This window comes from Camelus bactrianus, chromosome 1 (genome assembly GCF_048773025.1).
Source record: "Camelus bactrianus isolate YW-2024 breed Bactrian camel chromosome 1, ASM4877302v1, whole genome shotgun sequence".
NCBI lineage: Eukaryota > Metazoa > Chordata > Mammalia > Artiodactyla > Camelidae > Camelus > Camelus bactrianus.
In genome coordinates this window covers 16,331,746-16,346,246 of record NC_133539.1, presented here as the reverse complement: position 1 = coordinate 16,346,246, position 14,501 = coordinate 16,331,746, and the positions used below count along the sequence as shown (strand labels likewise).

Sequence of the window (14,501 nt, the reverse complement as noted above, 5' to 3'; positions counted from 1 at the left end):
GCATATGCTCTGCCACTGAGCTACCCCACCTCCCCTCTTCTGAAGTGAGCTAACCTCACAAGGAAGGCTGCTTTTCAGACTTGACAGTTTTAAAGAAAATCTCTAAAGCTTTATTAAAGACCCATATTTACTGACCCAAGTCAGAGACTGTCAGATACAAAAAGGCACAGCTGTTTTCCCCCTTTAAAAAAAATTATTAAAAATAATTTCCGAGAGAGCCACCTAAATTTTGATGTGCCTGGTACGCCACTTACCTGGCACATTATCTGCTGGATCTTCCATCACTTGGGCAAAACACCACCTTTCAGCTTAATCTTTTAAAGGAAGTTCCTTGTAGAACCCTTTTCTCCCCTGCCCCCAGCTTCCCACTATCCACACGGCACTCAAACAGACTCTATGACCAAACGCTGCAAAGGAAGAGGAGGGATCTGGGTTACTGGGAAAATAACAGCATTTAACATACAAGGAGGTGGAAATTAAAACACAACGGACGTTCCTGTACACATTCACAGTCACACCAGAGCTTCCTGAAATATCAGCCCTCCCCAGCGAACATTCCTAAAGTCAGGGTGGCTCCCCTCAGGCAATCAGTCTCCACAACAGAAAGGATACCCGGCACACTGAGAAGAGTCTGGCAAGTTACCGGCAAGTTGTAACCAATTACTCCAAGGTCTCCACCTGCTTTGTTATAACAAATGGGAGGATCTAAAAACCCAGAATTCAATACACTCAAGCATACATCCAACATCACCAAATAATTTACTTGGAATCAGAATTAAAAGAACATTTGATAATTGTGAAATGTATGTTTATTCTGATACTTCTGATCAGCTGTATAATTAATCTAAGACAAATTACCAAAAAATTTTACATTCTCTCTTCAGGACTGTGGTTTTTCAACAGCTTCAAATTTGGGCTCTAAGAAGAAGGAAAAAAAAATGTTCAAGCTTAGCTACGCTGCAATAAAATGCATTTTCTAGAAAGATTCACTATTTAATTCATCAATCTTCTGATTAAAAAAAATCCACATGGAAATGTAACAACTGCTTAATATTTATTCAGGCTCTCTATTAATTAACTTTACATATATTATGTCATTTAACTACAACTACCATATGAGGAAGATAGTATAATTCTCTCCAATTGTCAGATGAGAAACAGGTACCAGGCAACTATTCAAAATCACACAGCTCATGACTGATAATGTCAGAATTCAAAATCAAGGAGTTTGATTTTAGATTCCCACCAATTAACCTCTATGTTATGTGATCTCCTATTCCAAAAGCGAACATTTATCCCAGAGCTTCCCATGCACAAGTCACTGCCTTATAAATTTACATATAATCGTCATTTAATCCTTTGAACAACCCAAGTAAGTAAAAATATTCTCCACTTAAAATCACCTCCCACAAGAATGAATCTGTGACTAAAAAGACTTACCTTCAAATGTGAAGTTGGGGAACGTATTCATGTCTGCTTTGCCATACATTTGCTTAAGCTTAAAAAGCTCCCTGTCCAGTTCTTGCTGATATTCTGCGCCAGTATCAACAGGTCCTGCAGATGTCCTGTTGTAGAAATGATCCAGTAAAAGCTTATTTTAAGCATTAGTTTACACAACCAAAATTACTTTTCATAATCAGGTTTCATAGATCTAAATGTAGAGAAAAACAGACTTTTCAAGTATTTCCACTTGAATTTCAATTCGAAATATTTTAAATATGATGAGGTCTCACATAAATGAGGCAGCTTTAAACAAACCTGTAACATTTAAGGTTTGTTAGTATCAAGGATACTTATTACTCTCTCAGGGCCTAAGGTGCAGTAAGGTGTAAAGGCTAAGTCTGCGGGCTCTGGGGTGAATGACAGCTCCATCTCGACGTCAGCTCTACAATTTAGTAAACTGCGTGAACTACAGCAAGGCATGACACACTCCAAACTTTAGTTCCTACACCTACAACTGCGAGTCTCACCTGACAGTGGTGTTGAGAGAATGAGAGATTCATCATGCACATATGCCACTCAGCTCAGTGCCTGGCACACAGGGGGCTCTCAGTTACCCACTTCCACTGTGACTTAAATCAACCACCACAGAACGGATTTCAAGAGATCTTAATACCTCTAAGTCTCTATAATGGGGGCCTAATAAAGAAGCAAATTATTCCATGTACTCAGAGGTTTTGCCACTTAGAAGAAAAAAAATAACATTTATAAACATTTACGCTGTAAGGGAGTTAGGTGAAAGCTTCAAAAACACGTTTTAACAAAAAGCTACTCGAGTTGAGGGAGTACTTGCCCTAAGCTAATCAGGAAAACTTCATTTTAAAAAGGTGGCACTGGTGGCAAAGCAGGCATTTGAGTCAGATTTAATTTGAGATGATCGAAGACTGAAAAACCAAGGATGAGGATGTGATAAAGCACTGGCGGTATGTGGAGAATACTAGGCAGTCTGGACGGAAAAGCCAGCAGGACCGAGACCACGGAAGGCCAGAAATGCTAAGCCTGGGAGTTTGTATTTTGTTTGCTAAGCAATAAAATGGCAAAATTAGAGTTGTACTTTGGGAAGATCAATACAGCATCACAGACCAGCCGTGGGGCCAATTAATCTAATTATTTGCACAAATTCTTCTGTTTGTCATAATGTTACTGCCCACTTATCAATGAACAATGTAGTAAATAAAAAATTTACAAGTGCAAACTCCATCAAGGGTAAGTATTTTCACACATATCTATGATAAAAGTATAGGGTCCTATTTATTCATACAAAATTTTCACAAAAAAATACCCAGCCAGCTCTAATTTAAGAACTTGTTAATGATGTTTCTTGTCATGGATCCAATTTTCTTCTACGTCAGTATGTGCACTAGAACTTTCCACGATAACAGAAATGCTCTGCATTTGTGCTGTCTAATACAGCAGCCGCTAGCCAGAAAGCCAGTGAGCACTAGAAACGTGGCTTAGGAGGCCACGAAACTGAATTTTTATTTATACTGAATTAGAATTTGAATAGCCACGTGTGGATAATAGCTACTGAGATATACAGCAAAGTTCCAACTGAGCCTTCAACCAGATACTTTAATGACTGTCACCCAGCTCTAGTATCCACAAGCTTCTAGAAACATTCACTCTTCTAAGCTGCCTTCCAAAAGGCACCAGCTAGAAAGGAACATTCCTTCCTATGAACTCCCAAACATTGAATGTGTCACCAGCCTAGCTTCTAACTTATTTTACCTTACTCTGTATTTACTTGCTTACAAACTTTCTACCCCATCAGACTTTAAGAATACTGTGGAAACACAACGTGGCATCTTTCTTCGTGGCCCACCACTGTTAATATTCCAGTGCTTTGCACGTGGTAGACAACTAAATAAAAGCAAATGAAACTCTGAATTGATCTATTATCACTTTCCAAAGACTTGGGGGTTGAACCGATGATGCCTAAGGTTATTATTCATCTCCAAAACTGTGTGGTTCTATAATCATGTTTTTCCTGGACTTGCTTTATGCCATTTTAGTCTTCTGCTATTCCCAGAAATATATAACTATGGAAATAACATTAAAGGAAAAATACTGTGTTTATAAGTTTCCCCAAAATCATGATGTCACAGAAAAGACACTAAACTGAGTTAGAATATTTGCTTTAGAATATTTGCTTTACCCACAATTAATTTTATGACCTTAGTCTAATCAATGTCTAAGGGGCTTAGTTTTCTCATATATAGTTCCCAAATGATTTCCAAGAGACCATGTACTTGTATAAATTGATTCTAGTTTATAATAAATGATTTTATATAAATTTTGAAACTCAAAAAGACCCTCATCTTCTCTTAGCGCACCTACCAAATCTTTATCAGGAATCAGCTCAATGAAGGTCTTAGACACTTGCAAACACCAAGTAACTTTTTATTACCATCTCAAAACTTACATACTTTGAATACTCATGTTTACATCATGGTTGATTATCTAACCACTTACTGTCGCTTATTTCTATATTCTCTAATCTTGTCCACGAAGAGCTTCTGAACAGGATCAAGTTCCTTATTAAATGCCACTGCTGTAACACCAATGTTCCTCCTCAAAGAGACCGAGACTGCGGCCTGAAGGACAGAGGAGAGCCTGAAGAGCCTCTGAAGGATCATGGTGATTCTGTTACTGGAAACAAGCACCAGAAACTTAAGAAACTCTGAAATACATATAACTGTAAGACACCTCTAAATATGCTATAATGGGCATTTCATTCTACTGACTGCTACAGAACTTAAGTCAGACCACAACCCAGTGAATACCCAGAACAGTCACCCCACCATAGCTCCCTTCCCCTCTCTACTCCCCAGTGCAAGTTTTTTGCTTCTTAACCAAAAGGCCCAGGGACCCAAGCAGCAGTTATGAAGCACTCAGGCCTGTGTGCAGCTCCACTAGAATTAGATGCAGAAAGAAAGCTTGAAACCTGGGTCGGAGTGTTTCTTCTCCATGACTTTAGTCTTGAAACAGAGGAAACAGTCGAGTTAAGATGTTAGAAAACTGTCTACCCTCAGCAGAAAAAGAACAATACTGATTAACCAAATTAAAGAACCAGGTTTCTCTAACTCCCTCAAAAGGCAAAATGGGGCTGGGCAGGGAGACTGGAGATAGTTGCCTCAACCTCATTTTCTACTTCATAGGCCCACAGAAAGGGAAACAGCTCTGCCTGTTACAATTGTAGGATTCCAGGCATTCAAGAATACTGTAACAATCAAATCCAAGTCCCACAGAACCAGCAACTAGTCCAAAGGAGCTCACCAATAACAGAGGGAAAATCAAGCAGTACAACCTAATCAGTGAAATAGAATTTGTGAAGAAAGTCTGAATTTTTAAAATAAGGACTTAAAGACTTCCAAGTCCTTAGACTTACCGAAGCTAAAATACGTGATTTTCTAACTAAAAAAATTCAGTAGATAAATTAGACAATCTCAGTTGAGATCTCATTTACTGTCTTGAAAGATCAAATGCAAAAAACACAATTATATGTAGAAAGGAATTCCAAAAAAGGAATAAGGAGACCATAAATAATTAGAAGAAATTTCCCCAGATTAAGAAAGACTGAGTTTATTAAACTGAAAGGGATTACTAAACCCTATGTAGGGAAAAAAATTTTTTTAATTAAAAAAAAAATATGGAAACTCTGTACTCTCCACTTAATGTCTCTTAAACTTAAAACTGCTTTAAAAAATAAAGCCCATTAAATAAAGAAATAAAGACATAAAGAAATAAATCCTATGTTGGAATGATGATAAAGATTCACACCTCAATATAGCCTGGTAAAATTTCTGAACCTTAAAGATAAAGTGAAAACCTGACATGCTAACATGATTCTCCTGGCTTCCCCCAATTACCTAAAAGCAATAAAATGATAACCACTGTCATACTAACATAGGGCTGCTATTAAATTACAATACTACTGCTCAAGATGCGGTCTGTGGACCAAAGGTCGTACTGTTACTGGTTTATAGGAATACCAAAATGGGAATGAGCATTTAGAAACTTTTACAGCAATGTGACACATTAATTTATATCTGCTGAACTTAATAATAAAAATTAGAGTTCATATTTTGTGTGTCTTCATTAACCTTAGAAGATATCTGGCAACGTCTGAAGACGTCTGGGATATGGGTGAGTATTACTGGCCTCTAGGGGGTAAAAACTGAGATGCTGCAAAACATCCTGTAACAGTTACAGTAATAGTAACAGCCTACCTACAACAAAGAACTATCTGATCGAAAATGTCAACAGGGCCAAGGTTGAGAAGCCCTGAAATGGCACATAAAAACCACCAAAAGAAATCCTACAATCAACAAAATATCCTTCCCCTGCCAGGATGAAAGCAAAGTATCTGAAGAAATTAAAGAACTCATCATACATCACTCTTACACCCCATCAGAGAAAAATACTTGAGAAAGACTCCAAGCAAAAAACTAAAGACCTTAAGATGCTACTTAATCATTCCCATTTTACATATACAGAAACTGAGGCTTGGAGGTTAGTACTTGTTCCCAGTTAACACAATAGAAATCCGACTGGACACAAATATATTTTTGAAATTGTTCAACTCAATGTATATTTTCCCTTTTGGCAACTTAAAGACACATTTAACACTCAGCAATAAGATCACCTAACATTTGCTCAGCTCTAGGTATTCTGTAAAGTACTTCCATACATATTCTCTCCTGTACCCTTATGGCAATATTGTTAAGAAACACAGGAAGGTGTTATCCCTCCTTTACAGATAATAAAGCAATGTTTAAGAAAGGTTATTAACTACCCATATTTCCACAGTTAATTTACTCTAAGTCTAGATGATGGCAAAGACCATGTTATTCCTACTGCAACATGAGTACAATCCATCTTCTTGTTTTCTAAGTATTAGATGATTCCCAAATCACACCTCGACTTTTGGTCTTTTTCCTGAACTTCAAACCTATACCTTCAACATCTCTCATCCTTTCATAAGTCTTTACAGGGACCTAAAATTTAACTTACCTAAAAAAATGAATGCATAACCTATCAAAACTTGTTCCTTTTCCTTTATTCCCTTCCATTATTTCCCCCACTGATTAAATATCTAATCAGTAAGACACTTGCTATTACACCATTAGATATAAAATACCAACCGTGATTAAGTTCCCTATTCCATTACTCTGGGAGGCCGCGCCAGCCTATGACAAGAAATTTGATACAGAAAAACAGGGGAAAGCAACAAAACGGCACGGCATGCGCAGAGGCCTGGTGGTGAGTGAGAGTATGCATCCTGCTTACGGTGATGACTGACCAAAGGTTAGTCCTTTCGCTGCCTCTTCTACACATAATCCTGAAGTCAATCCAAAATGCACCTAACTATGCCCCCGCTCTTTTTCCGTTTTGGAAGCCGTGTTGTGTTCGCATGCGCAATCTGGCCTCTCTCCCAATTCAAGCAGTCAGCCACTCTACCCCAGCTAGGGTCCCGTTCGTTAGGGCTTCCGAGGGGTGTGATTGTGCAGGGCAAGTGAGATTGGCTGGGATGCAAACTTTTAAGATTACTATTACCCTTTCCCCTCTTTCTGCCTTAAGTTCAGAACAATCTCCCGCGAGCCCCTGTTTGGCAGGCCTGGCTGCACACCTGCCCCGTGGGCATGACCTTGGGCTGCCCTAGCCCGGCCGCGCGGGTCCAAGAAACGCCGGCCTCGCCGCCTCCCGCGCCACCTCGTTTGCCCTCAGAGCGGCATTACCACGGCTGTCTACTGAGTCCGCCGCAAAACTTCAAGGCCTAAAAACGCCGCGGTCAGCAATGACCAGGGGCCAGGCCGCGAAAGTGCCCCGGACAAAAGGCTGCCCTCCCTTCCTGAAGGACAGAGTTAATGGACATCCCAGACCCCGAGAACAAATCCAGAATCCGAGTCCCAAGAGGCCAAGTTAGTCCAGCTACCCTCCCAGTCACCTTGCACGAAGTCCCGAGCTGCCAGAGCCGCCGCCGCCGTTCTACTTCCGGCCCTGGCTCCGCCCCCACCCGCCATCGCAATGCATTATGGGCCGCCGTTTCAGTCGGTCGACACTCACCGGACAGGAAGCGTCTCGGAGACAGTCTGCGACCGGACGGCTGTAGGTGAGACAGAAACCAAACAGGAGGAGGAAGTGGAGGGTAAGTGCTTCCGGGTCCCCTGGCGACGCCTCCGCCATCTTTCCTTTGCCCATCTTGACCCGCTGTTTTTCCCTCTCGGAAACCTTGTTGTGTACGCATGCGCACTCGGACTGGCCTTTCCCCTAGTTCAGTTACTCTCCCACAGCCCTCCCGGAATCAGCGTCCTACTTCTTGGGGTGGTGAAGTGCACGCTTTGTGCAGACAAAGTGACAAGAGTGTGAAACAAAGCGGATTGAGGCGTTGTGCTCCCTTGTGCCTCGCGAGCCTCCGTTGCCTCGGGCTTCGTTTCGCGCAACCTGCTGGGAGTTGTAGTCCCGGACCCGGGGGTGCCTGGGAGGCGGGAGGGGGGGTTGGAGTTTCTCAGCGCCGTTTTCGCGGGAAGGGCCCAGCGGCCTCCCACTTCGAGTCGCGGGAGCTGCGGGTCTTACCGGGAGAGGCGCTGCACGTGGAGCCCGCGCCGCTGTCGTTCTCAGCCGGCTCTGGAGCGCGGGCGGGGGCGACGGGGCCGAATCCGGAGCGGGTGAGTGCGGCCGCGGGGGAGGAGGGGAGCGCGGGCCCGCGCGGGCCGGCTTCGTTCCGGGGCCTTCTCCCCCACCGCGGCCCCCCCGCGGCCGCCTCTGTGTTTTGTTTCCGCTGGTCCCCGGCGCTGTGACTCCCATTTCCGTTCGTGGAGACTTGAGGGAGCCGGGTGGGGAGGGGCGGAGGAGGCTGTGCGGGGAGCTGAGGGGAGGGGCGGGGGGCGCGCGGCGCGGGGCTCTGCGGAGCCGCACGCCCCCGGGTCCCAGGTCGTTCGTGTCACCTTTCGCCGCCCTCTTCCCGCACTGTCCCCCACCCGACTGTCCGCGGTGGTCCACAGTCGCCGCGGTCGGCATCTGATCCTGATGCCCCCGGGATTTCAGAGGAAGATACAAACCCTGTGTCCTTGCCAGCTCAGCGATTCGCTCTCACTTCAAATCCAGTTGTCTTTCTAGAATTGTCTTACAGTTGCATCAAAGCCATCTACTAATGTATATGGTGTCTGTTGGGTTTCTTTTAAAAACGAGGAAGTAAGACATGAGGAAAATGATGGGTTAACGTAGCTTGTCAGCTTTTTTAGGGTTTTTTTTTTTTTTTTGGTGGACCGAAAAGTAAGCGAGCGCGTGTTTGTGTTTAGGAAGCCTACTCTGATTAGATTAACGGCTGGGAGGACTACGCCTAACATTGCATTGCAAGATGATGACTAGTAATTTAGAAATACACGCAGTAGGTCTGAGTCGTGGGCGGAGCAAAGATTTGGGAGGGTCCGCTTGAGCAAAGTGAAGAACTGGGCAGTGATAATATTCTTGGGTACTGTGTTGTCTTAAATACCAAAGGAAACTGGTCAACTCGTTCGAAACTTCTTTAAAGAAATAATGAAATCTTTCTTAGATTTGATTCAGGCTTTCCAAGCTTATTTATTTTGAAACATATCCCGACACTAGGTGGACTTAAATTAATTTTACCTGGATTGCACCTACAGGACCAAATGCCATGAGGGATATATAGTCTTGAAGTAAGAAAATAGTGAGCTAGATGTTAAATTGGGGCAAGTCATGAGAGCATATGGAGGCTGAATACTAAATTAGAACTGTTGACTTTAATCTCCCTCCAGCTTTTATTTATAAAACTTCCAAGTCTACAGGAAAATTGACAAAAAATTATGCAGTGAAATTATACAAGCAACACTTTCACCCTCAAGGGTCACTAAGTGTTAACCTTTCTCCACACTTGCTTTCTCTCTCCACAGGTACACACACACCCACACACGTATATGCTTTACTTTTCTTTCCGTATTGATTTTATCTTTGAAGAACAGAAATGTGTTTTAATTTCTTCAGGTATTTAAAAGTATTTTTTAGCACGAGGAAACGTACAGTTGATCAGGCTTATACTTGTATTTATTTATCCTTTATTTATGTATTTAGCTTTCCTGGGAAAAATTACCCTAAACTGTGTAAACTAATAATGTTTTCCAATAAAGAAGAATGACCCTCAAGTTATCTCTGGCTCTAAAAGAGAATGTTAAACATAACTGTATTTTAAAGAATACTAGCCTTTCCTGGAATTTTTAGTTAAATTTAAGTTTAGTTTGTATTCATTTTGTGAAGCGTTTTGAATCCAGATTAAATTTAATCTAGGAGAAACCAGGGTGTCAAGGGGCACCTTTCCCTAGGTGGAAAGGCTCCAAGTACTGTTCTCTTCTCCATATGTTAAGTATTGGCATAGAATTCTGGGGAATTGGTTCCAGAAAAAGAGCTAAGACCCACTCAAGCAGCGATATCAAAGATTCGGATGACTTCCCAAATCTCTCCGTTGCTTTTTTAGACTAAATTTAGAGAACTTGAGAAAGAAAGAGGAAGATGAATTCAGAGACTGTGAAGTAACATTTTTTTTTTCCAGAATTACATGGGATTCTTTTTTTTTTTTTTTTTTCTTTATTTGGCACCTTCTTGAAACTGATCTCTTAACTTTTTTGGAAGATCATAGGATAAATTTTTTTTAACAACCCCGTATTAGTGCTTATATTAACGGGTGCCACAGGTATCCCTGCTGATAAGACCTTAGGGCCATTTCTCAGGCTCTGGTTTTGTTACCTGAAAGCAGTTTTCAGGTGAATGTCAAGTCAGAAGACATGATGGAGCCAAAGATCAGGAGAAGGAAGGATTTATTACTTGTATCAAATAAGGAGAACACCAGGGATCTTTCCCTAAATCAGGAAAGTATTAAGCTAAGGGTATATGCATATTCATGAAAGGGTTTAGATGGTATATGCATATTCATGAAGGGGCTTGAACAGGAGAATGCAGCATAGAATAGGGGCAGGGTGGGCGGGTGGGGAGTTGACAGAGTCTAAGCTTTAGTTGATTGAAGACATGAGGGTCAGAAAGGTCAACATCATCATCCCTTAGGTTCCAGTTGATCTGGTAGTTGAGTGCTTGAAGGGGGTTAGATTCTGCAAAACTGTTCAAGAAAGTGCTTCAGGTTAATCTTTGCCTTTGGAACACAACTGGGAGTCTGCAGCGGACTTAATGATCTTCACTGTTGTTACTCTTTAAAATCTTTATTACTGAGGCCTGTTCAAGGACAAGTGCTGTGGCCAGGCTAAGATCCCAAAATGGCTTAGGCCGAAAATGGCTTCTCTTATGTCAGGAAGGCCATGCCTGGACACCTGATCACTCAGGAGACCGGCACCCAGGACTCGGGGCTGCACACCTGGCTGTCTGTGGCCTGATGGAAGGGAAACAGCCCCAGGAACACCAGCCTCTGACAGGTTCACCTCACCCAGCCCTGCACTTGCCAACAGCCCAAGCCACTCTCAGCGGGCTGCAAATTCCTGCTGCGTTTGTCTTGAGTTTGAAAAAAAGAAAGAAAGCTGTGCCTGGTTCTCTTTCTCCAGAGAACTCCCCTACCCTGTCTCCTTACAGTTAGTGTCTCAGAATGCTTTCTATTTCGCCAAGTTCCCAGAAAATTCACTTGCTTTCTAATCTTTTTTTAAAAGTTGGTTGTGGAGGTGGGAGTGGGCTTCCCTGTAGGCCCTGAAAATGAAACGTAAATGATCCTTTTAAGTGCTGACCTACTATATAAACCTTGTTCTGTTTCTCACTTTCTGTACAGAACAGTTTTTATGATTTTGCCTCTGCGTGTGTGTACATTAGAGCCTTGTTTCTAACTGCTGTGAAAGTTCCATAGTGTGTTTGCTTCTTTCACATTTTCTTGTATCACAGTACTCCCTTACATGGATGCTTGTATTGGCTCCAGCTTCCAGCTGTCTCCAGCAAAGCTCCCCTTAGCATCCTCAGTCAGTATGAGAATGTCTCTGGAATGCTCATCCACGGGCAAGATTGCTGGATCATAGGTATAAGTGTATTTTATTTGAGCAAGTGCTAGCAGATTTTTCTCCAGAATTGTCAGACCTCTCTGTACTCTTACCAGCAGAGGCAGGACTCTTACACCTCCATGTCCCTCTTCTGATCTGACTCTCTTCTAATCTTTGCCATGTACACATGGTATCAAGTGGTAGCTGCATTTTTGAATGGTCTGAATGTGAGCATTTCTTCATGTCCTTAGCCGTTTTGGTTTCCCTTTATGTGAGTTTCCTTTTCCTGTACTTTGCCTACTTTTCTGATTTGCCCTGGTTTTTTTGAGATTGTTATCAACTTGCAGGAGTTCACTGTCTATTCCAGTTATTAGTCCCTATACACGTTTGGATATGAGAAATATCTTTTCTCCTCTGTAGCCTATCAGGTGAACATAAATCTTAATTTTTATGTGTTCAAATCTGTCTGCTTTTTTTCCTCAAAATTTATGTTTTTGGAATTTTATTTAAGAAATAAATCCTTACCTCTCTTTAGATCACAAAAAAATTCCCACCATTTTCTTCTATTTGCTTTATAGTTTTACCTTTCATATTTAAGCCTTTTAGGCTTCTGGAGTTAATTTATGTCATGTGTAATAGTTCTTATAACATTAATTTATTCAACACATTTTAATACCTTGTATACATCTGTAAACAAATCACCTTTCCCAGGAGGAGGTTATGTTGTTCTACGGGGTTGGTCCCTGCTGGGTCATCACCACCTGTTTTGCTGTAGTGTTCAGGATGGATTCCACAGTTTTACACATAGTATCAATTAAGAAATAGGCTTTATGGGGGAAGGGAAGTCTTAGACCAGGATCAGCAAGAAAACAAAATCCCTTCATTCTTTAATCATCTCAAACAGAATTTTCTGGGGTCTAGGCATTCTGCTAGATGTTCATGAGGTGTATCTATTCCAGTGGAGAGCCCCACGCTTTTATTGTTCTTTCTTCTTATAGGGGAAATGTGTTGAAAATCATCATTTTTGTACCAGGCATTCTAGATTCGGATGCCAGCAATTTGTGGACCAAGTTGTCAGAACCAGCTCTGGAGCAGCTGGAGGTGTTCGGCCCTGTGGAGAGTTACAGCCATTTCTGAAGTGGGAAAGAAGCCTGTGTTGTTTCCTAGTGCTGCTGTGACATATTGCTACTGACCTAGGGGCTTAAAAACACCAATTTATCACCATACAGTTCTTGAAGTCAAAAGTGAAATCAGATGTTGGCAGAGCTGTGTTTCTTCTGGAGGCTGTGAGGGAGGACCTGTTTCTTTTCTTTTCCCACTTCTAGAGGCTGTGTGCATTCCTTGGCTTGTGGCCACTTACTTTCATCCTCAAAACTAGTCACAGCCGGCTAGTCAAGCCCTTCTCACTTTGAATCACTCGACCTCTTCAGTTTAAGAAAGTGATTTCATTGGACTCATGTGGATAATCTAGGCTACTCTCTTTATGTTCAGGTCAGCTGATTAGTAACCTTAATTCTTCTTTGCCATATGATAGAATGTAATCACAAGTTCTGGGTCATTATTGTGCCTACCGCAGAGATCTTGGTTCCTGGAAAAGTTGAGAGCTGGTACAGCCTGTCCCACTTCTAGGAGCTAGGGGAAGTCCCCAGTCCAGAGAAACCAACTTAAGTTCCTGGGGTCACGTTTGGACAGTTTTGCTCTTCGCACTTTGATAATGAGCCAACAGAAAAAGAAAGACTATAGTAAATGAATGCTGTAGTAGGTTAGAGGATGAATGCTGGGACAAGAAGAACGAACAAAGCTAGGACAAGCAAGGAGGCCAGTGTGGGCGAGGGAGTCAGTAGTAATGGAATGGGGAGTAGCTCACATAGGGCCTTGCTGGCCATCGGAAAGTCTTTAGGTTTCACTGTGATTGGTATCAATCAAAGGAGTGCTATGATGTAACTGCACTTTTAAAAAAGGTCACTGCTGTGTACTGACTGAGACCACATTGTAGGGGGACAAGGGCAGCAGCACAGGGAAACATGTTAGGAAGAGGCTGTTGGAGCATTCCAGTGAGAGATGGTGGTGGCTCTTGTACTGGTGATGGTGTGTATTTAGGCAGTAATGCAAATATCTATAGTGATTTTGTTATTTTATTTTGCTGTTTGAGATTATTACACTGGCATTTATAAGATATGTAATTTGTAACAAAAATCATAGCCAGGATTAACTTTGTATTACTCTGTTAGTTCAGTGGTTTGCAGTAAATTCTGCTAATAAGGTACAGTTTTTAGCTGAACAGTTGTAAATGGTTCATCTCCATGTTGATTTTTAAGCTGCAGGTTTGAGTCTTTTATTAAGACTGAATTGCTTTAATATAGTTGACATACTTGTCACTTGATTTTGGAGTAACTTAAATTAATTTACTGAGCTAAGATTGGGTGAAAAACATCCCAGAACATCCAGTGGAGTGATGATGATGTCATGTCTGGTTAATAAATATCATTAAACAAAAACTAGTTTGTAAATATCTATAAATTATGGATTTTCCTTTACATGTGAAGGTTACTTCCTCCTGCTTACCTCTGATTTTATTTGAATTGAGTTTTTGCTTCTTATATAGCATTTCTGTTTATGCAGATAATTTCAGAATGTCTTAAAATTTAACTCTTATAGGGCTGAGCTTTTGAAATACTTCAACCATGACGAAGAGAGAAGCAGAGGAGCTGATAGAAATTGAGATTGATGGAACAGAGAAACCAGAGTGCACAGAAGAAAGGTTAGTATTTTTTGAATTGACCACTTTTATATTATCAGCATGCCGAATTAAAATTAAGGATCAAGCCAGAGTTCTTTGGGGCCCTTTTCCTTTTTTTCAACTGACCTCAGCATTTGGGGGGATAATGTATTGCCTTTTTTCTCTAACTTAATGGGTTTGTAGCTGGGAGGAAAAGGTAGTTTTAAACCGAAGATAGTAATAAGCGTAGGTGATAATGATCAAGCAATTGATTGTGATGGTTTTTTATCCTTGGGCAC

At 41.6% G+C, this 14,501-nt stretch overlaps 2 protein-coding genes across 4 annotated transcripts in view; one reads left to right on the top strand and one right to left on the bottom strand.

Annotated features, from left to right (window-relative positions):
* Positions 1-775: 775 nt before the first annotated feature.
* ATP5PF (ATP synthase peripheral stalk subunit F6) lies at positions 776-8,212 on the bottom strand. 2 transcript variants are annotated; one of them, XM_074361236.1, is made up of 5 exons: positions 8,077-8,212; positions 7,567-7,606; positions 3,973-4,149; positions 1,441-1,565; positions 776-918 (listed from the first exon to the last, which is right to left on the bottom strand). In XM_074361236.1, the coding sequence occupies exons 3-5, from the start codon at positions 4,134-4,136 to the stop codon at positions 881-883; spliced, it is 327 nt and encodes a 108-aa protein (XP_074217337.1). In that variant the 5' UTR covers positions 4,137-4,149; positions 7,567-7,606; positions 8,077-8,212; the 3' UTR covers positions 776-880. The 2 variants fall into 2 exon arrangements, with proteins under 2 accessions (XP_074217337.1, XP_074217336.1); XM_074361235.1 differs by lacking the exon at positions 8,077-8,212 and having other exon boundaries at positions 7,448-7,593.
* The window catches only part of GABPA (GA binding protein transcription factor subunit alpha), a 31,289-nt gene continuing 24,305 nt past the window's right edge, over positions 7,518-14,501 (top strand). Inside the window, exons 1-2 of one of the 2 annotated variants that reach the window (XM_010956634.3) lie at positions 7,518-7,648; positions 14,142-14,244. In XM_010956634.3, the coding sequence (XP_010954936.1) occupies positions 14,168-14,244 (77 nt within the window). In that variant the 5' untranslated portion in view covers positions 7,518-7,648; positions 14,142-14,167. Of the gene's footprint in view, positions 7,649-8,029; positions 8,169-14,141; positions 14,245-14,501 lie in introns of those variants that run through there. The other variant, XM_074361188.1, reaches the window with a different exon arrangement.

What these genes read in the sequence shown, in the direction of transcription:
- ATP5PF (XM_074361236.1), bottom strand. Translation starts at nt 4,136, where the DNA reads ATGATCCTTCAGAGGCTCTTCAGGCTCTCCTCTGTCCTTCAGGCCGCA. An exon ending in GAATATAGAAATAAGCGACA is followed by an intron (nt 1,566 to 3,972) that starts GTAAGTGGTTAG and finishes TTTCTACAACAG; the next exon opens with GACATCTGCAGGACCTGTTG. An exon ending in CCCCAACTTCACATTTGAAG is followed by an intron (nt 919 to 1,440) that starts GTAAGTCTTTTT and finishes CCTTCTTCTTAG; the next exon opens with AGCCCAAATTTGAAGCTGTT.